This window comes from Natator depressus, chromosome 21, assembly GCF_965152275.1.
Source record: "Natator depressus isolate rNatDep1 chromosome 21, rNatDep2.hap1, whole genome shotgun sequence".
Lineage (NCBI taxonomy): Eukaryota > Metazoa > Chordata > Testudines > Cheloniidae > Natator > Natator depressus.
The window spans coordinates 4,559,741-4,585,436 of NC_134254.1; the positions used below are offsets into that span (position 1 = coordinate 4,559,741).

A 25,696-nucleotide genomic window follows, 5' to 3' on the forward strand; every position below is an offset into this window, starting at 1 on the left:
GGCACTGAAATCTGGGAATTCCAGAAGGACACACTTGTACAATAGTGCTGCATAGTTCAACAAGGGGAATGGTGCATGAACTTAATAGGCATGGGAGTGCAGGGAGAGAGAATAATTTGCAATCAGCGTAAATAATAAGTGACTAGAAATCTGCAACAGCAACAACTTCACCTTTGGATTTTATTTTCAATTAAGTATATTTAGTTCTCCGGAAATATGCTAGTTTGACAGCCCCACAGACTGCAAGCCCCTCTGTCTCTCCACACAACATGGGCAGCAGCAGTCCAAGTTTCTCTTGATACACTGACTTACCAAGGCATATCAACCCTAACCTAGCGGCATCACCTCTAAAAATAAGGGTAGCTCAATCTCTTTGGCCCAAGCAAGCTTGGGCCTCCCTACAGCTCTGTATTTATATAGCATCCTTCACCCTGTAGGATCCCCAAGTGTTTTACAAGTTGTACATGGGAATATCACTTGCCCACCACTCAAACGCAATTGCTGTGATAATTTTAGGGAAGTAGATTTAACCAGGATATTAGGTCTAAAACCTCCGATCCTGTGAAAATTCATGTGTGCGCTTTGTATGTGCCTCTTATTATATGCTCAGTAACTTCTTATATGTAGCAGTAGTCCATATGGATACTGCATTTCATTATGTGGACTTTGCTTCTGGATGCCACAACACTCCTTTTATAAAAGACCTGTTAAAAGATCTGGCCTGTAGAAAATCTACATTTGCCCTGCTCTGAAAGAAGCCGATGCAGCCAAGCCCTGATAAAGAAAGAAACCTGTTATACTTCCAGCTATAGGAGGAATGCCATAGGAAAATAGAGCTGTTACCAGAATAAATGGCTGTGTGACAAAATCTAGTGTACTGCAGAGCAAAATAGACTGAAAGCAGTAGATGAGCCCCCTGAAAAGAATACCTGTTAATAGTCCCATTTTGCTGAAGCAGGGACATCAATTTAACAGGTTCCTGTTTATCCACGTAGGAGCTATATTTTGCTTTCGAATGCTTTGAAATTTTCGGGGGAACCTGATACATTGGAGCCCTGTTGGAAACCCTGCCAAGTTCCCTGGAAATGGAGACATTGTTTCAATGAGCTCTTTCTTGGTTTAGGTCAATGGAGTAAACTAAACAAAGAAGTTTTCAAAGCTGCCTTCCAAAGCAAGCATCGGCGCAATAATGTCTAAGAACATCTGGAAAAAGGATAAGTGGGAATGAGAAGGCTTAAGAGCTCCATTGCCAACAAAACCGTGCGTGGCTCTGATGGGCCTGACAAACGTTCCCTGTGGTTCTCCAACTACGCTGTCCAGCTTTGCAACAGTGCTGCTTATGTCCCAGCTGGTGCTAGTCACCTGGGCATCTGCGGTGGTCAGGGCAGTCAGAAACAGCTGAGTTAGAGAGCGAGAGGCAGGGACCGATCAGCTAGTTCAAAAACAAATGTGTGGGACGGTACCCCACGAGCTGTGCAGAATATTTACAGCCATTTAGGTACAAGGCAGATATATCAGTCAGCAACCTTTCAGCCCCTATTTTCCCCCCCACACACACACACACATATATCTTTTTCAAGCATCTCCACCACTGCCCGATGAGGTTGTCTCTTCTCTTCATCAGTCAAGGGGGATTGTGGGCTGTCTTCATCTCTACCGATGCTATAAGCAGATGTAGCTCTTTTGGTCCTGAAGATTTAATCTCCAGATCAGTGCTCAGTCCACGCCTCTCCCTTCTCCACAGTTCACCTGTACAAATGCGCAGCCCAGCGGGAGAGCTGCGGCCTGTGCCTGAAAGCAGATCAGAAGTTTGAATGCGGCTGGTGCAGCGGAGAGGCCAAGTGCACCCTCCGGCAGCACTGCAGTTCCCCCATTCACCCTTGGCTCGACTGGTCCAGCAGGAACGTCAAGTGCTCCAATCCCCGCATCACCGAGGTAAGAGAATCCAGCCACAGCGAATCCGCCTATCTATCGTCCGCCTATCTGTTGTCCCTGGCCCATTCTGTTTAACCTCATCATGCTTGAAATGCCAGATTGATTTGTGTCTGTTCCTGGCTGCGTCCCTTCTGGCCCAGATACAAGATATCCTCCATTCTGCACTGAAGAAGAATGAATAACACGCTCCAGTGCTTCCCGCAGAATGAATGTGTTGCTTCCTTAGCATGTGACCAGGGGTTACACCCTCGCTGCTGACCACTCCCTCTGTCATTGTCTGGGTGTGCCCTCAGCACTGGGGTGCCCACTATGCCCTGCCCCTTGGATACTAATTAAACCAGGGAGGTAATTAGTCTATAATTGACTTCTCTGGATTACACACTTGCGAGGGAGTTAAGACCCTATATGAGGTGTCTCCTGGAGGAATTATTAACTCTTGGGGCCAGATCAGAGTGTTGAGTCTAGGAAGCCTTTGATTTCTTGCTTTGCTGGTTTCTAATACAAATTTAGGGTCTAATTCTCCATTGCCCTGTACTATGTGTTGCCATTTGCCCCTGTGCAAAATGCGTGTAAAGTGGTCATAAAATGTTACCAAATCAGAATGGCTGCACAAGGGACAATCAGGCCTTCTCAGCGCACAAACTTGCACCGATTTAATGCAGGCCTTGTCTACACACAAGCTGCACCAGTTTAACCTGAATCAGTTTTTAAATAGGCTTAGTTAAACCCTGCAAATTCATTATTATGGTTTGAGTGGCTTATTTTCCATTTAGCAGAGAGCTGTTCATAGTGGCCTTAAGCTAAACCAATATTAGTCCGGTTAACACCAAAATAAGTTTGTTCACACAGGGGGTTTGCACTACTTTAAATAAATCATTGTCCTAGAATCATAGAGTTGAAGGCTAGAGGGGACCATTAGAACATCTAGCTGTGCAAGTTCTGTGTGTGGATCAGGCCTCGAGCCCTCAGGGTTTAAATTTTGATACAGATCTTCATAGAACAATGCCATATATTTGTGTATTTCAGTGGCTAGAATGGAAATCGTATTGCCTGTGTATAAATCCATGGTACGCCCACATCTTGAATATTGCGTGTAGATGTGGTCACCCCATCTCAAAATATATAAACATTGGAATTGGAAAAGGTTCAGAAAAGGGCAACAAAAATGATTAGAGGTATGGAACGGCTTCCGTACGAGGAGAGATTAATAAGACTGGGACTTTTCAGCTTGGAAAAGAGACGACTAAGGGGGGAATATGATAGAGGTCTATAAAATCATGACGGGTGTGGAGAAAGTAAATAAGGAAGTGTTATTGACTCCTTCTCATTACAGAAGAACTAGGGGCCGCCAAATGAAATTACTAGGCAGCAGGTTTAAAACAAACAAAAGGAAGTGTGTCTTCACACAACGCACTGTCAACCTGTGGAACTCTTTGCTAGAGGATGTTGTGAAGGCCAAGTCTATAACAGGGTTCGAAAAAGAACTAGATACTTTCATGGAGGATCGGTCCATCAATGGCTGTTAGCCAGGATGGGCAGGGATGGTGCCCCTAGCCTCTGTTTGCCAGAAGCTGGGAATGGGCGACAGGGGATGGATCACTTGATGATTCCCTGTTCTGTTCATTCCCCCTGGGGCACCAGGCATTGGCCACTGTTGGAAGACAGGATACTGGACTAGATGGACCTTGGGTCTGACCCAGTGTGGATGTTCTTATGTTCTCATTAAATGGATGGCTAAGCATATCTGTTTAGCCTGCAGAGCTGGGTTCAGCTTACTAACAAATTAAAATGTGAGATCCTCTTTCACAGACTCATAGAAGTTAGAAGGGGAAGTTACTGCTCTGGCCATTACTGCCATCAGTGCAAACCCTTGATGTAAATAAGGCAAGCTGCTACAAGCAGCCGTTTGTAACAGTGCAGCTTAGCCTGGTTTTAACTAGGAGTAAGCTGCCCCAGGGCAAGTACCAGTTGCCTGTCTACACTGAGGGTTTGCATGGGTGCAGGTACATCAGCACCTGGCTGAAATCAGGGTGTCTCCTCTTATGAATCCTGCAGGATAGTTCCCTAGAGTCTATTCTGCAGTGCTTTCTCTGATCCCAGGATTTTAGGGGTATATCTACACAGCAAAAGCTTTTCACAAGCTAGCCTACCCAAACTAGCTTGAATCCAGCTAGTGTGAGTAACAGTAGCAGTGAAGACACCACAGCACGGCCTTCAGCACAGGTAGTACAAGCCCAGCAGACACGCTGGTTGTGGACTCCACTCATAGCCTGCCTTAAAGCTTGCGCTGTCTTCACTGCTATTGTTAGCTTGAATCCAGCTATTGCAGCTGTGTCGTGTAGGTTTGCCTATGCACAGCTTTTGCTGTGTAGACTTGGGGTGCATCTCACAAGTCGGTGTTTTCACTACTGCCCTTTGGAGGACACTCTACAGACTAACACCTATGATGGTTCGGAAGCTGTTCCTCAGATTCACTTTCCTCATTCCGTCTCTTCCCCCTTAAATCATTCCACTCCCTCCTTGTGCTCTCAATGTTGTTGTTGTTCGTGCTTCAATTTGTTACTTTTTGACAAGAAAGGACACTTATTATTATAAGGTGTCAGGTTCTGATTAATTTCACTCCATCATCATCAAATTGTGAGAAAGAAACCGACACAAGGGCTTTTCTAAAAACAAAATAATATTTACCATTTATGTGATGCTGTTCCTCTGCTGAACACTTCACAGACGTTAGCTAATGGTCACAACCCCTGGTGAGACGGGTAAATATCATTATCCTCCTTTGACCAAGAGGAAGGGGAGAAAACAAGCATTAAGCACTGGGGCAGATTTGTGGGGTTGCACCAGGGCTGAATGTGGCCCAAAGAGTTTCACTGGTCCTAGGCCACAGAGGGAGTTGGTGGGGAGATCCTAACTGCCAGTCCTGTGCTCAGGTCTCTGTGGGTAAGTCTACACTGCAGCTGGAAGGGAGTCTCCCAGCCTGGGTAGACTGACTTGCGGTAGCAGGGTTTGAGCTAGTGCACTAAAAATAGCTGCAGGGATGTTGTGTCTCTGGCAGAGACTCTGGTTAGGCACCCAAGTTCAGTAACCCCCATCCCTGACTCTCCCTACCCTGTCAGTCTTATGAAAACACGGGTGATTTTCATACTTGGGCCCTATCATGTCATCCTTTGTTGTTGGAGCCTGGTATGTGGCCCCTTCCAGCCAGTCAAATCACAGCTTTCAACCGAAAAGATCTTGCATCCCCATCTCTTGTACAGTTTCACCATTGCTGGTTTTTAGAGACTAAAATGTACTAGGTCTGCAGGGCTGTAGAAAAGCAAGGATAATGGCGGTGCTGATTGTGCAAAGAGATCAGCAGGTTAAGAAATCAAGCAGCCGAGCTTGGTGGAACGAGTTCAGGGATTACTGCCTCTCCTAAATCAAACTTCAGTTTCGGATTATTTTACAGGCTGTAGCTTGGTTTTGACAGATCCACCCCAGGAGTGTGTGTTCTGGGCCTCCCCCAACAGGGAGCAGTCCAAGAGTCTCTTGATTTGTATAAAAGCCGGGTTAGGAGCTCATCAGTCACTCTTTTTTCCCCTAGCACCTTCGCTGTAATAAAATTCCCCTTGGAATCACTGATGGCTGTCCCTGACAGCAGCCACCAGGGTGCATCTGAGCTCATAGTTAGCTCAACCTAGAGAAAAGGAAACCCTTGGCAAATTGAAGTGCCACAGGACTCCTGACCCATTGTGACAAGTTTTCATTGGTTTCCTATTTAATGCTTTCTCCAGCTCTATGTAAGCTCACTAACTCCCTGCAGTTTAAGATCATGAGAAACATTAACCTCAACAGAAAAGGAGGATTCAGGCAATGCTACATTTTCCAGCAGAGTGAAAGAGAGAAGAGGCTGTATTCTTCCCTTTGCAAATCTGGAGTAATGCTTTTGACTTCAGTGGAGCTGCTCAGGGTTTACGCTGGTGTAGCAGAGCAGAATATGGCCTTGTCAAGTGAAATACATAAGATTCTAGTATGGGCAAGTGAAAGTCTCTCATCTAGCAATACTCTCCTTATCTAACATTTGAACTTCTGAACGTTAATTTTTCTCCAGCTCACCCTTCTGCTGGAGCTCAGCCACTCCAATAGGTGCATGCATGGACATGCACACACGTGTACACACTCAGTGTCTGTGCTTATGCTTCTTCCAGTTATCACCATAGAGTTAGATACTCGTGTCCACAGATAGGAATCCAGAATGGTTATCTCATGAGAGCCCCAGATATTGTGAGGGAATAAGTTGTGCTATAACCTTACCCAGTCTACGGGGACAGGTTGATTTCACTGGCGACTGAATAATGTATTATTTTTCCATGATGCCTTTTCAGCATCACTGATCTCAAAGCGCCGTACGGAATGTGCACTGCCGCCGACGAAATGCAGCCACCCCTGTGGCAACCAGCTGGTGTAGAAACACATTGGTGGGAGGAGTGGGGAAAATGGCAAAGGACAAAGCCCTGGCTTTATTAAAGGTGCCTCGATAGAATGAACCTTAATTTGTAAGGGCTTACTCAAAAGATTCACCTCACCTAGCAGCACGGTACTCTGCTTACCTACCCCTGATGGGTGAAGGCTTGTTCTGGTCATCTAGAACTGGTCGATCCAGAGCTGGATCACCCAGGTAAGGGGCTCCATGCTTGATCTTAGGGTGAGATGTCCTTGTGTGGCTACTTAGACGTCCCCAAGCTCATTTGACTTGTTTTCCTAATAACCAGGAGGCACTGCCAGCTTGGAAGTCTTTCTAAGCTGCAGCAGCCTCGGCTCAGGTGGCATGGCAGCAGAATTTCCACAGGCAGTGTCTGTTAATTTAAAATAAAAAAGGGCATACAGGGAATTAACAAAAACCTCTCAAGGCACTGACAACGATCACTCCCTGTGCAAATTTCACTCTGGGCACAAAGCACAAGGCCCCTGTGGCTCTTAACTCTCACTGAACCATGGTTTAAGGCCCTTGTGTTTACTTAGGTCCTGATTCAGCAAAACCCTGAAGCATATGCTTAAATTTAGGCTTAAGGTGAACTTAAGTGGTGCAGAGGTTGTGCGCGCTGCTCCTTTGCCCAGGGGTGAATGTCACCTTGGTTATGTAGCCATTGAATTGAGAGCACCGCCTGCTTGCTTCCATCTGATGCCATGTGATGCTAACCCCGATGATTCCAGCCTGATGGGATCAGAGACCTGTTATCTCAGAGGCGTTTTGTTTCCTTTTTTATTTTTCAATAATCTTTTAACAATAAATAAACTTCTCCCCTCTCCCCCTTCAACACAACGCAACTCCCTGTTTCTTTCCAACAAGCATTTGTACTGTTTGCACAAGGCTGGGTTACAAGACGCCAGCAGCAAAATAGGCTCCGCCGGCAGTTTCCCTCATACTAAATGATTCAGACAGTTGTAACATTTAAGAAGTCTTATTTTCTTCTCCTTGAGTTAGGCAGGAGAAATAAAACCACAAAACAACTTGCAGCTAAGCTGCCCATGATCTGAGATGGAGATTCCATCCCTGCAGCGTTCATGCTAGCTGTGGGCTGGGCACTGCCATAGAATATTTTATCGCTGTCCAACTTGGAAAGTAATATTGGCGGTCTCCGTCCAAGAAAAAGAGAGCATAGCTTAGCTGTGGTTATTGCAGATTGGTTGTCTCCATAAGCCGGCCTGTGTGTCTCCTTCAAAGCCGGAGGCATGAGGGGTGTCTCCAGGGAAGGTTTGAATCTTAGGGGATTGACCTAAGTGGATTCTGAGCTTGACACGAGCAGACGATACAGTTCTGCTTGTGCTGACAAATCAGTGTGTTCCGTTTTCAGGGGTCTGAGTTTTAGGGGCGCCTACAGACAGACCGTTAGTGTAGGGTTCAACAGGGTTGCACCAGTGGAACAGAGCGCCGAGTTTGGCCCCCTATACTGGCCCGTGTAACTAAGCTCTTGGATCATTCCCACTGAAAGACTCTTCACCATTTATCCTGTTTGCAGTTAGCTTCCTTCTCTCCAGTCAGTTCAGCGCTCTTGTTCTCATACCCTAACCCAGTGCTCTTGCATCCAGGTTCCCAGCATCACGGGGGGATGTGTAAATACCAAGGAGAAACCATATTGTCACTGAAACGAAAGGAAATGAATTATAGTTAGCATACAGTCCTTCCATTTATAGGACCTGAGTTCATGCCTTGCCTCCATCTGCAGTGTCCCTTCTTTAACAGCATAAAACTTCCCTAATGTCTGCAGCCTCCGTGATAAATAAATAAAAAAGCAGTTTTCTTGAGAACAAGCAACTCTCTGATCTCCTATTCATTTATTTGCAGGCCTCATTAATATAACATCACTGCAACAAACAACTAAAGGGGGGTAGTGTCAGGCTGAATAATGGAGTTGCTCTGCTGAGATAACAATTAGGTTCTGAATGTGCTATCAGCTAAGACAGAGACAAGGAGGGATCATGCCGGGATGAGGAGCTAGGGATGCTTTATGTGCTGGGTACCTGCTGGGCTCAACAGCTGGGATCCAGCTAGCTTAGAACATCATAATAAAAATAAAAGGACAAAAAAAGAAAAGAAAGAAGGTAAATGACACTTTGGTAATTTTTTTGCCACTCTTTGCATGGCTGGGACTCTTACCCTTTTCATTGTCTCTTTGATGCTGAGTGTGACGTGGTATCATAGTCACTTATACTGCAGGACTGTCTGGCTCACCTCTGACTGTAGCAAGGACATCCTTAGGATCAGCTGCAAGACACATCTCCATCCCACACGCAGACCCTACTTTTTGTAGTTCTGTGTTGTTTTACATTGGAAATAGTGAACCATACAACTGGGGTGACAGGAAACATTAATGATGCTAAAGAAACTGGATCCTACCTTAGGGGAGAGAACACTTTCTAATGGTAGGTAAGGGCGGGAGAGCTGGGAATCAGGATTCCTGGGTTCTGTTCCCTGCTCTGAGAGGGGAATGGGGTCTGATGGTTAGTGTAGGGGTGACTGGGAGTCACAACTTCTGGGTTCTTGTCCTGGCTCTGCCACTGATTTGTGGGATGACCCTAGATAAACCCCTGCTGCTCTCTGTGTCAGTTTCCCTGCCTATAAAATAGGTTCAGTAATACCTATCTGTGACCCAGCGCACCCCAGTATTCACACCCTACACATTATTGTAATCTTTGTGCACAACAGATCTTGTGAGGTATCATTTAAAAACTAATAACACAGTGATCATCAATATGCTTGTGTGATGTATGTACATAATTTGTATTAAGAGTTAAGAACATAAGCTGAAATTATGACGACTGTGTGTTTACCAGACAAGTCTGGGGACGGGGTGAACTGGGGTTTCATCAAAGTTAATTGGCAGTCAGTGGTCAATTGGCCATTCTTTGGCAACAAAGTGGGGCAGGAACAGGTCAATCTGCCTTTTAGCAAACAACATGGAACATCTTTCACCATAAGATTCCATGTCTCCGTCCTCACAGCTGGAAGACACTTTATCAAGGGTAACCCTCAAGAAAATGCAATTCAAAGGGTGACTGGACTATAAAAGCGAGGGGCAAAAACTCCCCAAGCTTTCTCTCCCCATCTCTCTTTCACCTAAGATGACAAAGGAACCAGCCCTCTGACTTAAGGGAGTTCCTGACCTGAGAATTTGGTCAGCCCTTTTGCTGCAATCTGTGGTAAGGATTTTACCTTGAACCAAGTCTAGCTTGTTAAGTTTTAGCTACCAGAAATGGTTTATCTTTATTTCTCTTTTACCCATTTCTGACTTGAATACCATATACTTGTTCTCACTTAAACTCTCTCTGATCTTGTTTTACTTTTTTTATTATAAACTAATCCAGTGTTGTGTTTAAACTGAACTGCTTGATAACTCCATTTAAAATAGTAAACTTGAATATTGACCCCTTACAGGGGTAATGGACCTCTAATATCTGAACTGCCCAGGAGAAGGCTGGATAGTGCAGAACACACTGACCTGCACTGAGGATTTGCCCTGATTCCAGCCGCAGTGTCACCACACCAGTGCAAACAGGGTAAGCTGTGATTTGCTTTGCTGCAGCTTACCCTGGTTCCAAGCTGGAGTAAGTAGCACCAGTACGAACAGCGGCTTTGCCTATGTACAGTAGGAGTTTGCATTGGCGCAGCTACCCCAGGCTTTATAATATCATCTCCCCTGTCACTTTGGTTATATTCCTGCACTTTTATGAAGACAGGATCTGTGCAAATGCAAAACATCATACTTTCACCTAATAGTCTCAGTATACTTTGCACAAAAGGATCAGCATCAGCGTCCCATTTTACAGATGGGGAAACTGAGGCAGAGAGCAGGGAAGTGACTTGCTCAGGCCACACAATGAGGCAGTTGCAGAGCTGGGAACAGAACCCAAGAGTGCTTACTCCCAATCCCGTTTTAATTGATAACAGATGTTCTAGTGACAGTCTGGATTTGTCTTAGCAAGAGATAAGTAAAATATCATGAAAAGAAAAGGAGTACTTGTGGCACCTTAGAGACTAACAAATTTATTTGAGCATGAGCTTTCGTGAGCTACAGCTCACTTCATCGGACAGTCCACTGAATGCATCCGATGAAGTGAGCTGTAGCTCACGAAAGCTTATGCTCAAATAAATTTGTTAGTTTCTAAGGTGCCACAAGTCCTCCTGTTCTTTTTGCGAATAAAGACTAACACGGCTGCTCCTCTGAAACCTAAAATATCATGGTGATGAGCACAGTATAACAACTTAGACACATGGGAAGAAGTATTAAATAGAATGAGATGGTCTTGTTACATGGGAACTGTTTCCTTCTGCATCTCAGAACAGAAAATGAGATTATTCTTAACGAGAATCTCCTGTCTCCAGTTCATGCATCCTCCAAGTGTGACTGGCTGTCGCTGAAATTCAAGAGAGACTGTGATGTCAGCAGCAGCCTCAGGTCAGACTTGCTGTGCGTAATTGGGTTGTGCATCCGCATAAGTATAGGGTCTGAACATTGCATGTAAAAAAAACCCAAAATCCAGCTGCCGCCGCCATCTCAACATGGCAGCCGCAAATGCATCATACAGTGCACAGGCCAGGTCCAGTTCTGCTCAGAGGAGGTCACCGAAGTTCTGAACAACTGGACCTCTAAGACTTTGCTCCTTTCTGTGATTTTGACTGAATCTCCCCAGCTGTAATTAATTGAATGCATCTGTCCTAACCCTGGGGCTGCTCTTTGGCACAGTTATTTCAAAACTGTTCAATTAGCAGCCCCTAAAATCTAGGTCGAATGGAATTCTGGTTCAGGCATTTTCCAGGTCAGGACACTATCAAAATAAAAAAAAATGTTGTTTTGTTTGGTAACACAGTCTGGTTTTGTCAGTTGCAGTTGGGTCAAAAAATGGCAAGCCACAGGGGTGGTTTTTGGATGTGTGATAAATCAATGCATCCTGTAGTGTAAATACTGCAATAAACAGGGTTTAAATTAATTTACAGTCGTAAGGAAAGTACGCTGTCAAGAATTGTGTTTTGGTGATGTGTAAACATTAGCAGCCCAGACTTTCAGTGTTCAATATAATACAATACAACTTGATTTTTGTATAGTGTCTTCTTTGGAAGCACGGTGCTTTACAGAGCTAAATGGTGCAAGACATGCTACGTGGTATGAGTTTCAGAAAGCAGCGGTGCAACAGAGACTGTACAGTGAATAAATTAAAGCCTTCAGTCATAAGGCCCAGAGTGCAAAGAGAGAGAAATTGAGACATAGGCAGTGCAGAGAAAAGGTATTTTAAAACACAATGCAGCTGTATATTATATGGTCTATACAGCAAGTTGCAACCCAGAACATTTTGCCAAATTAAATAATACAGCTTCAGAGTTGATAATAAATAGGAGCAGAAGTGAAGGGAGAGAAATTAAGTATCATAAGTGAGGGAGAAAAGAAATAGTTTCAGCTGAAATTTGAAAGGAGATGGGAAACAGAAAGATGAGTAGAAAGATACAGGGAGGCTATTCGAGGCAGCAGATGCTGCGGAGAAGGCTCCTGCACTGCTGGAAGTGGATATGTGAGGAGGCCAGTGCTAGGTAAGTGGAGGGGTTTTGTCAAGGTTCCTTCCCCACTCTGAACTCTAGGGTACAGATGTGGGGACCTGCATGAAAACCTCCTAAGCTTACTTTTACCAGCTTAGGTTAAAACTTCCCCAAGGTACAAACTATTTTACCTTTTGCCCTTGGACTTTCGCTGCCACCATCAAACGTCTAACCGGTTTTATTTTATTAGGAAAGAGCCCGTTTGGAAACGTCTTTTCCCCCCAAAATCCTCACCAAAACCTTGCACCCCCCTTCCTGGGGAAGGTTTGATAAAAATCCTCACCAATTTGCATAGGTGACCACAGACCCAAACCCTTGGATCTTAAGAACAATGAAAAAGCATTCAGTTTCTTAAAAGAAGAATTTTAATAGAAGAAAAAGTAAAAAGAATCACCTCTGTAAAATCAGGATGGTAAATACCTTACAGGGTAATGAGATTCAAAACATAGAGAATCCCTCCAGGCAAAACCTTAAGTTATACAAAGATAGGAATATCCATTCCATTCAGCACAGCTTATTTTCTCAGCCATTTAAACAAACAGAATCTAACGCATATCTGCTAGATTATTTACTAAGTTCTAAGCCTCCATTCCTGTTCTGTCCCTGGCAAAAGCATCATACAGACAGACACAGACCCTTTGTTTCTCCCCCCCCTCCAGCTTTGAAAGTATCTGGTCTCCTCATTGGTCATTGTGGTCAGGTGCCAGCGAGGTTACATTTAGCTTCTTAACCCTTTACAGGTGAAAGGGTTTTTCCTCTGGCCAGGAGGTATTTTAGAGGTGTTTACCCTTCCCTTTATATTTATGACAGGTTTAAAAAGGGATCATCCATAGAGGTCACGGGGTGGGGCACATGCCAGTTAAATCCATAGCAAGGGGATGTAATAGAACATGATATGCAGGGGTTCTAAGGAGGGCTGCTTTGATGAGGCACTGAAACAGTGGGATAGCCTGTATTTGCTAACATGAGTGATTTATCAGTGTTTATGTGTTACGTTTCATCTCCTTCCATGTACTAACAACGCAGATCCCACCTACGAAGCTGTTCTGAGATCCTGGGGGAAGTGGGCAGCTGGTCAGAAAAGTTGGGTAGGATGGTGGGAGGGTCAGAAAGCTGGAGCTGGTAACCAAAGGCTGGGGATTAAGACCGATCTAAGTCAATCTTGCATTAATAATAATCCTTTAGTCTTAACTAGCGATTTCACCATCCGTCTCAAAGTGCTTCACAAACGGAGAGTCTCTATCCTTATCCCCATTTTACAGACAAGGACCTGAGGCACAGAGACTTTCCCAAGGCCTCACAGCAAGCCAGTGGAAAAGCCAGGAATAGAACCCGGGACTCTTGGGTCCCAATCCCATGGCCTCACACTATCCTAGTGCATGCCACTGGCTGGGGAGGGAGAGTGATCTTTAATGAAATCCTATTGCAGTTGGAACGGAGGCAATCCTGACTGAGGTACACTCTAAATGGACATCTTTAGAATGTACTCCTCACCCTTTAGCATTTCAAAGAGTTGTTTGAAGTGCTTCTCATTGCCTTACTCACTAATAAAATGTGGTATTAAAATTCAGAGACCGTCCAAGGCAGAATGTAATGAAGTTCTCCAAAGCAGCAGCGCACTTCTTTAAGGTTATGATCTTATATATAAGTCTATAAAAAGGGAGCTGATCCCAGCTTTCTAGCAGACTTTTCTGCTGCTAATATTGTTCAGGCCTCTGCCAGCTGCAGCACTCCGGCCATCTTCGGTTCCGACACAGTAGACACAGACGCTGGCTCCCATGACAACTGCAAGATGTCTGTGTGTGCTACGTGGCATGGAAGTGAGAGAGGTGTGCTGGACTGGGGATGATGACAGGAGTCTCTGGCCACCCCGAGGAGCCCAGTGGAAATGGTGTAGGTTGCAGTGTTCGGTGCTTGTGTTCAGCTTGCGCGATAAAATTCATTATACAGCAAAACAGGTGAAGGAAGCACTGGGCTTTGTGGGGAAACCATCCGAAGACTCTCCCAGGTCCTGACCTGGTAAAGTCAAGGTGTTTGTGTGAATGAACCACTGTGCTGTAAATAAGCTCCATCTGCAAAGCCCAATGGGTCTGAGAGGATCCCTGGGTTATTTCCCCATTATCTCCCTGTGTTGATGAATTAATTGGCATTACTCCCCCAATGGGCTGAAGAGGCGAAGGGCAGCCCTTAATGGTGCATGTGGGCACAGTAAGTCATTGGCGGGTAAGTGCTGTGGGATCATGCCAAGGGGCTGTGCAAGCTTCTTGCATGCAGCTGTGCTGACTTACCAGCATGCAGGCCCACAGCATCCCCATTGCTGCAGGAGCAGAATTGCTGTGAGGAAGTACAATGGATTAGCTCTTTCCTACCACCCTGCATCTCTTCAGCCTCTGCTGGTGGGAAACGGTGAGGAGAAGTTGGCAGGATGATCTCACCTCCTGTCTGCAGGCTGCCGGTCGGTTGGTTACAGCTGCCAGCCCTTCAAGGGATCCCTCCAGACCTGGTGCAAAGAAAGTGCCAGGACATGAGCAGGCTCAAGGCACCTGCCAAGAGACAATAGTAATGCAGATGCTGTATTTTGTTTCCTCTCCAGATCCTGACAGTGTCAGGGCCCCCAGAAGGAGGGACGCGAGTGACGATCCATGGCGTGAACCTGGGGCTGGATTTCTCAGAGATTGCCCACAACGTGCAGGTGGCGGGGGTGCAGTGCACTCCCCTGCAGGAGCAGTACGTCATCGCAGAGCAGTAAGTGCACTCGGCCCAGCTCTTAGAGTTCACTAGTAGTGGATGCCTTGGGTTTCCTGGCGTCTTGGTGTACAGCACCCAATCTAGCAGCCCTTTAGAAAGCCTGTTCTTTGTGATGAAAGCGAATGCCCAGTCAGTCCATGAGTCAGAGACGTGCTCCAGTCACTGCCTGCCTCTCTCCTCCCTGCTCTACAGAGCTGCAGTAATGCCTTGGGGGACAGATCCTCAGTGGTTATAAACTGATGTAGCTCCCCTGACTTAAATGGCACTGTGCCAGTTTACACCAGCTAAGGATCACGCGCTTGGATTTCATCCCAGGGATTAACCGACCCTTTTAAAGGTTTATTAAGCATTTTGTTTCCTTCTGCACCACGGCTTCTGCTTTGCTAAGCAACTTTTCTGACGAGCACCTTGCTGTTTACCCTCAGCCTTTCCACCTCTCCCCTCCTGTGGTTGGAATGCATCCCACGCTGCTGGCTGCAGGCAACCATTTGTTAGGCGTGTGAGGTGGTGACAGCAGTTTAATCCGAATAGGCCTCCACGGGAGTCAATTCATTTATTTCACTGAGAAAAATGTCAGCCGAAAATTAGAAAACAGGCGTGTAACAGAGGACAGGCAAATAAACTCCCAAAGTGATGTATGTCCCCATTTTGGGTTGGGGTGGGGGTTTTTTTTGTTGGTGGTTGGGGTTTTGGGGGGGGTTGTTTTTTTTGGGGGGGGGGGGTTCTATTTTATTTTCGCCAAGGTGCCAATATGCCTACGAGAGCAGGGGATGCATTCATGCAGAGTGGGCAAGATGGAACATGTTAAGCAACTTCTTTTATTGAGTAATCTTTGCTGCACTGGCAAGGTGCTCTGGCAGCCAAGTACAGATACCACTGTCAGAGCAAGTCGGAGAGAGAGAGGAGAGACACAAGGGACTGAGAATGGATCTGCCCATGGGTTTGTAGCCACGGAAGGTGGTTGTTCTTTGATGGCTTGAGTGAAATGAGTTTGGTGGGTCTCAGTCTAGTTCCCAAAGCAGAGGACGTGTCTGTCACTAAAAGCTTTAATTCACCCCCTTGCTGGCAGTCCCAGCAGAGGGGCTGTGAAGACTGAGCTCCCATTTCGTGCCTAGAGGTGACCCTGCCGCTCCCTGAGCTGTTTCTGTGCTGTCTCTAGCTAAAGTACAGTGTTCCTGGGGACTCGATTCCTTTCATGTGGACTAAATACAGATTTTACAGAAAGGACAATGAACTGCTCAGCAAGATAAACTTGTCTGTAAGGCCAGGGCAAAGGAGAATTGCTCTGGTGAGCTCAGGTGGATTACATTCAGTTTGAGTTCCCCTTTGGATAGTCAGGCTTAATCCCAATCATATTCCCCTGACTATGCATTCGTAAACACTGAGTGAAGTCCATCTCAGTTACCTGCCACTCAGGTCAGCAATGCTGGTACTGTAAACTGAAATGGGGGTTTCGGTCACCCCAGGAGGTAAGGAGAAGAGATTTCAGGCTGGGAAGATCCCTTATTTTAAATAATATAGTCCAGTGGTTTGAGCAGGAGACTGCGAGTCAGGATTTTTGAGTTCTATTCCAAGGTCTTCCCTTCGTTTGCTGTGTCAGTTTAGGCCAATTTTAATTACTCTGTACCTCAGTTTCCGCATCTCTAAAATAAGGATAATAACATTAGCTACTGTTCTTACTGGGGGGACTGTGAGCAGCTAAGGTTATGTCTACACTTCGAACTAGGGTCGTGATGTGCGCATACTCACACTAGTTCTCCTTAAGCTAATGTGCGTATAAATAGCTGTTTGGCTGCGGTAGCCCGGGAGGCAGCGTTGGAGGCACGGCTGAGTCATGCCGCGTGCGTGTCCACAGTTTCAGGTGGGTTTGTACTTGGCACAGCTCCGCTGTGCCACCAGTACCAGAGCTACCCTGGCGACGCTGCTTTTTTATACTCACACGAGCTTGATGAGCGCTAGCACAAGTACGTGTACGTGAGCAGCACATTCACACCCCTCGCCCTTAGTGTAGACATAGCCGCAGTGTTTGTAAAGTGCTTTCAGATCACTGGTTGAAAGATGCTACCGAAGTGCAAAGTAGTAGTAGTGTTGTTGTTGTTATTATTATTATTCTTTTATGATATTAATGACTCAAAGCGGTGCACTAATACCATTGTAAGACTGTGATGTCTGTGCGTTGTGCTATAAAACTGTAGTATTTTATTTTTGAAATCAGGGATGGGAGATTATAGAATTACCATCCTTTGATGGTATGAAACCCGGATTTTATAATGACGATTCTAATTAAAGCTCTTAAGCTTTCGAAGTTTGTTAACATCATTAAAACATTTATCCTGGGCAGATAACAGCAAGTGTTAGCATGAGAGCTGCCTTTTAAAGATGAATCCGGATAAAAGGACCCTCTGAAGGGTTCTGTGGGCAGACTGAATTCCAAGACTGTAATGACTCACCATATGTTCCAGCCATGCAATCTATCACCTGGCAATTAGGTTAATGTTGGTTAAAGGGCCACTTAGCCCAGTAATCAGCACCCTACAGCTCTGTCGAGTGCATCATTTTGTAGGAGGGTACCTGCTGGGATTTTGGCCTGGATTAGGAATCGGAGATCAGACGTACCATAGCAGCTTGTGCCACCATTCCTCATTCCCAACACGCCTGATGGTATATGCAATTACGTGTGCCCTATTACTTGTTCCGGAGCTACTCAAAGGTATTATTTGGGCAGCTAAGGAATGAAAAGGTCCACGTTACTGGCTAATATTTGGTCATTTGATCTTTTCTTGAGTTTGCTGAAATCCAGCACTGGTGTCCCCTATTCCCCTGTTTGGAATAAAACCTGGATCCCACCACCCTTTCTTTGCAGCTTCTGCAACTAGTCCCTGGGTTTTGGCTGCCCATCTGTTGGAGGGAATAGTGACTATCCTCTCTCTCTCTCAAGACTGCAGCAACACCAAGGAGCAATCTCCCAGTCACAACCACCTTGCCCCTGCCCTGTCTGAGAGAGGGACACAGCGCTTTCTCAGCCTGTCATGATTCCCCATCTCCCACAGACAGCCAGTGCCAGAACAACAGCGCTTTCTTCTTGCTGCTCATGCCTTCATGGAGAAGCGGCAGCAAAATGATGCTCCGGGGAGAAAGTTCCGTTGAGTTGAAAGGGGAAGAGAGAGCAAAGCGTGGAAATTTAGGCACACAGCAGAGACACTTCAGCCTCTGTTCTCCAAAGGCAGCGTCTCTATAGGAAACCCATTTTGATGTGTAGTGATAACGGCTTTCACATTAAGGCTCTTTGCTAGCATGTTTGTATTTTGTTAAGCCTCCTAGCATCAGCTGAGCGTTTTGTCTACAGATTTTTTTTTTAATCCTTTTTATTCGCTAGTGAGTTTAACACGGGTGAGAGCTGCTCAGATGATCGCTCCAGAGGCTGAAGACTTCTCTTTATATAAGTTCAAGCAGTGGTAGTACAAGCTTTTCCCCACAATCTCCTGGCCAATATATTTTCAACCTTGCTCCGGTAAGGAGTTCAGTATCTGTGGACCATCTGCCCTTGGCCTTTCTATTGGGACTGACCACCAGGGACCAGTTAGTTACTGCAGCAGAGTTTTCCATCTATAATATATTTATATATCCCATGCCATCTATCCATCCACTTACCTACCTACTGCGTAATCTGCTTTTCACAGTTGATCCTCTTTGTTCATCTTTCTCACTCCTGTCCGTGTGGTCAGTGAGACTAGGCTGTTCTCTTTTAGTCTCTCTGTTTACCAGGCTTTAGCAAACTGCTCTGGTATTTTGTGTTTCCAGCACCACAGTGGGAATGACTCCCAGCAGCATCCTTTTTGAGGCATTGCTAAGGATCCATGCCAGCTGAGGTCACTTTGAAAACCAAAACCTTGGTGAAATCAGGTATTGCACGTGGCCAAGGTAGATTTGTGGCATGCAACCAAGGGCAGGATCAAGCTCTTCCTTTTGTGACAGTCAGGCCAGACAGCTGCAGGAGGGTCTGGGGAAACAGATATGTTAGCCCTAGAACGCTAAAGGCCCTTTCTCCTGCAAGCTGGGAAAGGGTTACTTCAGGTCAATTAGGGACACCTGAGTCCAATTAAGGGCTGCCTGAAACCTGTTAAAACCTGGAGGGGGGGGACAAACTTGCAAGACTGGTGGCAGCAGGGAGATAGGCTTCTCCAGTGTGAGAGACTGCGCCCCTCCCCATAGGGGAGACACCCCAAACCCAGTGCCTGTTTAGGGGAAGGACTGACACCCCGGGGCCAGCGACAGGACAACACCTGCCCCAGTGAGGGGGCCGGGGAAAGGTATTCCCCTTTTGTTTCGGTGCCTTATAGATTTGTTTCCCTTTGTTTGGCAGAGCAGCACTCCTCAGGCCTACCCCGAGGCCTACTGGGAAAGCTCTGAGAAACAAACCCCAAAGAAGGAAGACAGATACTCTCCCGAGTGGGGCTGATTTACCCCAGGCCCTGTCCCTGCAAGAGAAGGGAGCGCTAAGTCCAGCGAGGCAGAAGGGGTGCCTTGCCACACTTTCTTTCCTGCCTCTTTCCCGGCCTGCTGCCTTCCTGAGCCGCCATCCTGATCCATTACATTTCTATTGGCTATCTTATGTTCCCATTCAAAATGCCATAATTTTTTACCCCTTCCCTGCCTGAGAGCACATCCTCAGGTACTGATCTGGGCTAGATGAAGAATACTGTATCCGTACAATTCAGTTCCACTAACCTTCTTTCATCAGTATAAGGAGTATTCTCCAGTAGTCAAACTTGCCTTCTATGCAAAGGACTGTGTCTGTCATCTCCTAAAGTGGGTGTCTCCACTTCTGATTAAACAGGAACCCACAATGTGAGCTGTTCCCTTAATGAACTCATTCATTGCTCTGAGGACTTCACACTCACTTTGCTTCAGGCTAATATATTTGCCATTAGTGCTCTGCATTGCTCTGGAATTAAAGCTTGTAATAATTATGTCTAATTTTGATTTTTTTTTAAATTACTACATGGGGGAAAAATAGTCAGTAATTAGCTCTTTCGAAAGGGGAGAGCAGCAGGCATCAAAATAAAGGGAGAAAAGGAACCATCCAGCTGAGTAAGTTACTGCTGCGTCTACCTACTAGGGTCTTATTTGTGGGTTTTATATTTTCAGAATTGTGTGCGAGATGGGGCAGGCACTCCCAGGGATCAGTTCCGGTCCAGTGTGCCTCTGCATCGGAGAGTGCAAACCTGAGTTCATGGCCACATCCTCACAACAGTACATGTTTGTGGTGAGTACCTGGGCAAAACCATTGGGAGGGATGGGCAAGCCAAAGCATCCTCTCTGATTTTGACTGATACACATACTAGGAGAGTGTGCTTTCGATGGACTGATAGCTTGGGTGTGAGATGTGAAGCCAGGAAGTCCCGAGTTCAAATTATGACTCTAACACTGACTCTTCTCTGTGATGTTGACCAAACACCTAATCAAGCGGTCTGATTTTTCAGACATGCTGAGCCCCTGTGGCTTCCACTGGCCTAAGTTTACGTCCCCAGACCTCTGTTTTATTTTCCCTGTATGTTAAAAGATGATACTATTTACTTGCTTCACAGAATTGTTGAGCTCAATTAGGTCCTGTTTGTAAAGTATCTTGAGATCCTCTGAGCAAAAGCACCATGTTAATGTAAGTTCGGCCTGTAGCTAGGTACTATCCTGCCATGGAACTGGTGTCATGTTGCTCACAATTTTTGTCTTTCTCAGGAGGGGAAGAATAATGAAGACACGTTATTTTTGGATATAATTTACTGGGATAAATCTATTGTGTTGCTTCCTGCTGCTCTCCCCTGTACGTATTCAGAATCATAGAATCATAGAAGATTAGGGTTGGAAGGGACCTCAGGAGATCATCTAGTCCAACCCCCTGCTCAAAGCAGGACCAACACCAACTAAATCATCACAACCAGGGCTTTGTCAAGCCGGGCCTTAAAAGCCTCTAAGGATAGAGATTCCACCACCTTCCTAGGTAACCCATTCCAGTGCTTCACCACCCTCCTAGTGAAATAGCGTTTCCTAATATCCAACCTAGACCTCCCCCACTGCAACTTGAGACCATTGCTCCTTGTTCTGTCATCTGCCACCACTGAGAACAGCCAAGCTCCATCCTCTTTGGAACCCCCCTTCAGGTAGTTGAAGGCTGCTATCAAATCCCTCCTCACTCTTCTCTTCTGCAGACTAAACAAGCCCAGTTCCCTCAGCCTTTCCTCGTAAGTCATGTGCCCTAGCCCCTTGATCATTTTCGTTGCCCTCCACTGGATTCTCTCCAATTTGTCCACATCCTTTCTGTAGTGGGGGGCCCAAAACTGGATGCAGTACTCCAGATGTGGCCTCACCAGTGCCAAATAGAGGGGAATAATCACTTCGCTCGATCTGCTGGTTCTGTTGAACAGAACCAGCCCCAGGACCGATCCCTGGGGTACTTGGTTTCATACTGGCTGCCAACTAGACATTGAGCCATTTATCACTACCCGGGGACCTTTGTCAAACTAAGATACTGAAGGCCTGATCGAGCCATTTTTTATCATTCGCACGTGAATACTAAATATATCTGACTTACTGTCTGTCTCTACATATTTAAATTTCTCCTGCAACCTACCTTGGGAACGGAGTAATTCTGCATCCCGATATCGAATGACTTCCTCTACGGATGTTAATTCAGTGTCGATTCCATCCATGCACTTAATCAAGAGCTACTCTTTGGGGTAGTGGATTTCCATTTGTTGAGTGATTGTCGCGTCTTTCCTTTATTTAATTAGTAGCCTTTTGATTCATAAACTTGCGAGACATACCTGGGGTTTTTTGTATCTCCATTTTTGCCTTCACAGGGCACTTTATCCAACCCCATTGATTTTATGCTGAGTGGAATCTGTGCGTGCAGTGAAACGCTAGCACTTACCAATTGTCCACAATTTGTAAACTAATTGATAGATAAATGAGGCCAGCTCCTGCCATCTCTCAGTGTTGTGAGCACCACATTGCCCTGGGATTTTATTTATTCAACGATGTTGCACTGGTGCAAAATATTAATGTGTCACCAGTCTGCTGAAGGAGAGAGTCTGAACATCAGTGTAACCAGCGAAGGCAATGAGGAGGAAGGCAGTCCGCTCCATTCCTGTAGCACCAGTTACCTGAGAGTCTTAAAGCACTTTACAAATTTTAATTAAAACTCATCATTCCATGTTTACAAACTTTAAAAACACAAGAGGTTTCTTTAGTGTTGTGATGATAAAATCAGGGTTCCATGCTATCAAAAGAAGCACATTTTAAAATCCTCCATTTTATTGGCAAGGAAACTTGAATTCAAGGCTCCAGTTCAGCCAAGCACTTAAGCATATGTTAAAATCTAACCCTGTGCTTAAGCCCTTTACTGAATAAAGACTGGCTTTAAACACGTTTGCCCATTACCCAATTACATTTTGTATGAAGACATTGCTAATGAAGGGAGCCAAGCTCTCAGCTCTGGTCAACTAAGCCTACTGTATATGCACGGGGCACTTGTAACGTGAGATGCACCAACACAACCTTTCCCAACAGTGTGGCTCAACCTAGAGGCACAAGCTCTAGGGCTGAGAGGGAAGTTCAGTCTCCATTGCCCACTGAGTCCTTGGTGCCTCTCCCGTGACTGCCAGCAACAGGTCTCGCTTATTGCCAGGTGTGGCAGTAGTTGCTGTGATGTAGACACCAGCCCACTGGGAATAGAGCTGACACCCTTCCCACAGACCACTAACAGCTACCAGATAGTATTCTGTATTAGGGACCTGGGTTGGATGATCTGGCAGCCTCGAAGTGAAAAGCCCTGAGTCCCTTTCCCAGATCCCTTAGCCATGCAGACCCCTGCTCCTGGGCAGTTCCTTGGGTTATCCTGAATATTCCAGTTTCCAGTGTAACAGGCAATGGGCATCTTATTGGTCTTTCTCAGATTGCCAGTTTTTAAAGGAAAATTCCCTAGCCATGCAGAAGGAACTCTCTCATGGTTTGTGTTAAATAATAACCAGGGCTCAGCTGAAAGTAATTGCAAAGATTAATCTTGGAGTAATACCTTGCAGCAACCTATTAAACATATGCTGAGCATTATTGCTCCTTGCATTGTCCATTTTTTTCAGCACTTCCTTTATCATCATTTCTTTTTCTCAGGCATCAAAACCTTCAAGTACATAATTTCTTTTTGTTATTTAGGGTTCTTTTTCCACCCCATAGCACAGCCACAAGCTCCATTAAATACAGTAATAAAATTGATTGGCACCTTAAAACAGAGTTCTGTTCTGACTCTGAAAGGGTTCATGTCTTAGTGAGCTCATTAGGGGACTGATACACTTCAGGATCTATGCTGTCATCTTTGTGACACCCATTCTACCTGGAGAAGTGGAACCTATCTGTAAATCTCCCATAATTTACATAGACTCATACAAGATAGAAGTGGGGAAATCCGATTTGGTTGCCTAATCCCAGCCCTGGCATTTTGGCCAGGGGGAGGTTATAGGAATTTTTTTTTTAATGTTCCTAGCACCTGCTCTTCCCCCTTTCACTTGTTTAAGAGAATGACCTTTTGGGGGTAGAACCTACACTCTGTTCAGGGTGCTACCTCTCGGAAGCTTCCTGAATTTTCAGACACCTTTTACCCTGTCTTGTAATGCTTGAACAAGGCAACACCCAATACAATTAAAAGGTGACACATTTAAAACTGATACAGGGATTTTTTTTTTAACATAATGCACAGCTAGCCCCTGGAACTCCTTGCCACAATTTACTGGTCCCAGGCACTTGGTAGGATTCATAAAGGGTTTATATATGTAGAAGAGTGACCACAATGAGAAAACATTACAGTAATTAGAGTATAAAGCACACACCGGATAAGTAATTTTTCATGAATTTGGGGTTGTGTAGCTAAAGTACACCCACTCAGGAGTTCTTAAATTTAAGCTTTATTAATCAAGAGAATTTTAAAGATAAAAACAGAGAAATTGCAGAAAGTAAAATAAAGATGGTTTTATGGTAGTGCTTAAAAAGCTTAACAGAACGAATTCAACACAAAGTGCTTACTTTATCTAGAAGTAATAATTCCCAAATTACAATAATTAAAATTCTTATCAGCCAGTGACAAATTAATTCTACTATTACTGTACTATTCTAGGAAGTTGATCTTGATATCAGCATGGAACTGTGGATCCTTACAGGTCCCTATCAATTTGCCAGTCAAGCTTCAGCTCAGTTAATTCTGGGACTGTCCAGGAAAGTTTAACCGAAAGCCACTCTGAAGTTGGAAATTTAAACAATTGCTTAACTGCTGGCATGTCCATTCAGTTCTGAATTGCGTCTCTTTGCTGTATCCGAGGTTCAGATTTATAATCCAGTGATAAACATCATGTTGTTTTTAATGTTCAAATCCATATTGTATTGGTGGTGTCATTAGAGAAGATAAAAATTGGGTCAGAGAGATAAGCCAACCATTAATTGTTTGAGGAGGAGTCTTCCCTTCTTGGCAGGTTATTCCGTATTTGTCCATTCTGAGGTTCCTTGTGCTTCCCTATGGACGATCTACTACCAGCCATTTTCAGAGCCACAGTACTGCCCTAGATGGACTACTGGTCTAATCCAGTCTAGCAGTTCCTTTGATACCTGTAAGCATATGCTGAGGTTTGAAAGCAATGGGGAAAAACAGCACCAATCCAATCTGCGACTCTGTACTATGAAGCAGGTAGTACCCACAGAATGCAGATGGGATGCTGCCAGTTTGCAGATGATTCATAAAGTGGTAATGTGGAAGCAATAGTGAAAAAATGTGGTTATATCCACTCATTGAAAACAAAAAAGTACCTGCTTTCTGCAGATTCTCTTAAAAGGAATAAGTAGTCATTGCTGATGCAAGCAGTATAAAAACTGGCATTGTTACAGTAGAAACACTGATGTGATGTCAAAGAGGATACAGGACTGTAAACTCCCAGGGATGCCCAGATAACTCCTTCTGTCACTGATGGAAGATAGACCCTCCAACCACAATATTCTTGTTATTGGTTTGTGTGTATTATGGGCAGAGCTGATAGTGCCACATATAGTTAAGGTTGCCCAACACTTCCCATTATAAGACCCTGTTTTCTGTTGATTATAACTTTACTCCAGTTGGTTGGAGTTTGGCAAAGACTTTGGCAGGAAGTTTGCCCTGTTAAGCGTTTGCCTTTTGCTGCTTCCCTGTGGGGAAGAACACCCATATTTAGCTGAGTTATAAGCCTTTGGTAAAAAAAAATCCTAGTTTGGACATGCTCAGTTGAGACTTGTTAGAATTTGGCAGCTGAATTGGGTTGTGGATGCTGAGGTGAGTTTCCCCACATATGCTACTCCCAGCTGCTCAGGGCAGCTGTGGCACCAGGCCTATGAACTGAGAATAAGGAGACTCTCTGCTGTGTCTCAGTATTCCCTCAGGCGTGCTCTGATCCTGGCTTGATCCCAGCAGACAAAAACAGTGACCTTCTTTTCTTTCCTTTCCTTCTCAAGAATCCAGCGGTGAGCTCCCTGAGCCCTAGCCGTGGCCCGGAGTCTGGAGGGACCATGGTGACCATCAGTGGCCACTACCTGGGTGCCGGCAGCAGCGTGTCTGTGTTCCTGGGAAACCAGACCTGCGAATTCTATGGGTAAGAAGGGGCAGAGTGTGTCTGTATTGTGATCCCTTCACCCCACCCGAGTGCAGCTTCTAGACTATTCCAGCTGCAAACTCCCGTCCTCTCATTAATCCCATTATGTCATCTTGTCTGGGAGAGCGGTTGAATCTGCCATTGCAATTAGTTGATTCTATGTATATTAATTTTATCCCGTTCCGTGATTTGCATATTAAAATGATGTCCCCTCCAAAAATTCCAAACAAACATCACAGCAATTGTAGAATCCCTTTTAATAGTCCTCAAGCCAGTCCGTCCT

At 45.2% G+C, this 25,696-nt stretch overlaps 1 protein-coding gene across 2 annotated transcripts in view; it reads left to right on the forward strand.

Moving 5' to 3' along the window:
• The window catches only part of PLXNA2 (plexin A2), a 312,031-nt gene that overhangs the window by 229,353 nt on the left and 56,982 nt on the right, over nucleotides 1–25,696 (forward strand). For both annotated transcript variants that reach the window (XM_074936273.1, XM_074936274.1), the window contains exons 12-15: nucleotides 1,745–1,935; nucleotides 14,601–14,752; nucleotides 19,904–20,021; nucleotides 25,277–25,413. In XM_074936273.1, coding sequence (XP_074792374.1) covers nucleotides 1,745–1,935; nucleotides 14,601–14,752; nucleotides 19,904–20,021; nucleotides 25,277–25,413 — 598 coding nt within the window. The remainder of the gene's footprint in view (nucleotides 1–1,744; nucleotides 1,936–14,600; nucleotides 14,753–19,903; nucleotides 20,022–25,276; nucleotides 25,414–25,696) is intronic.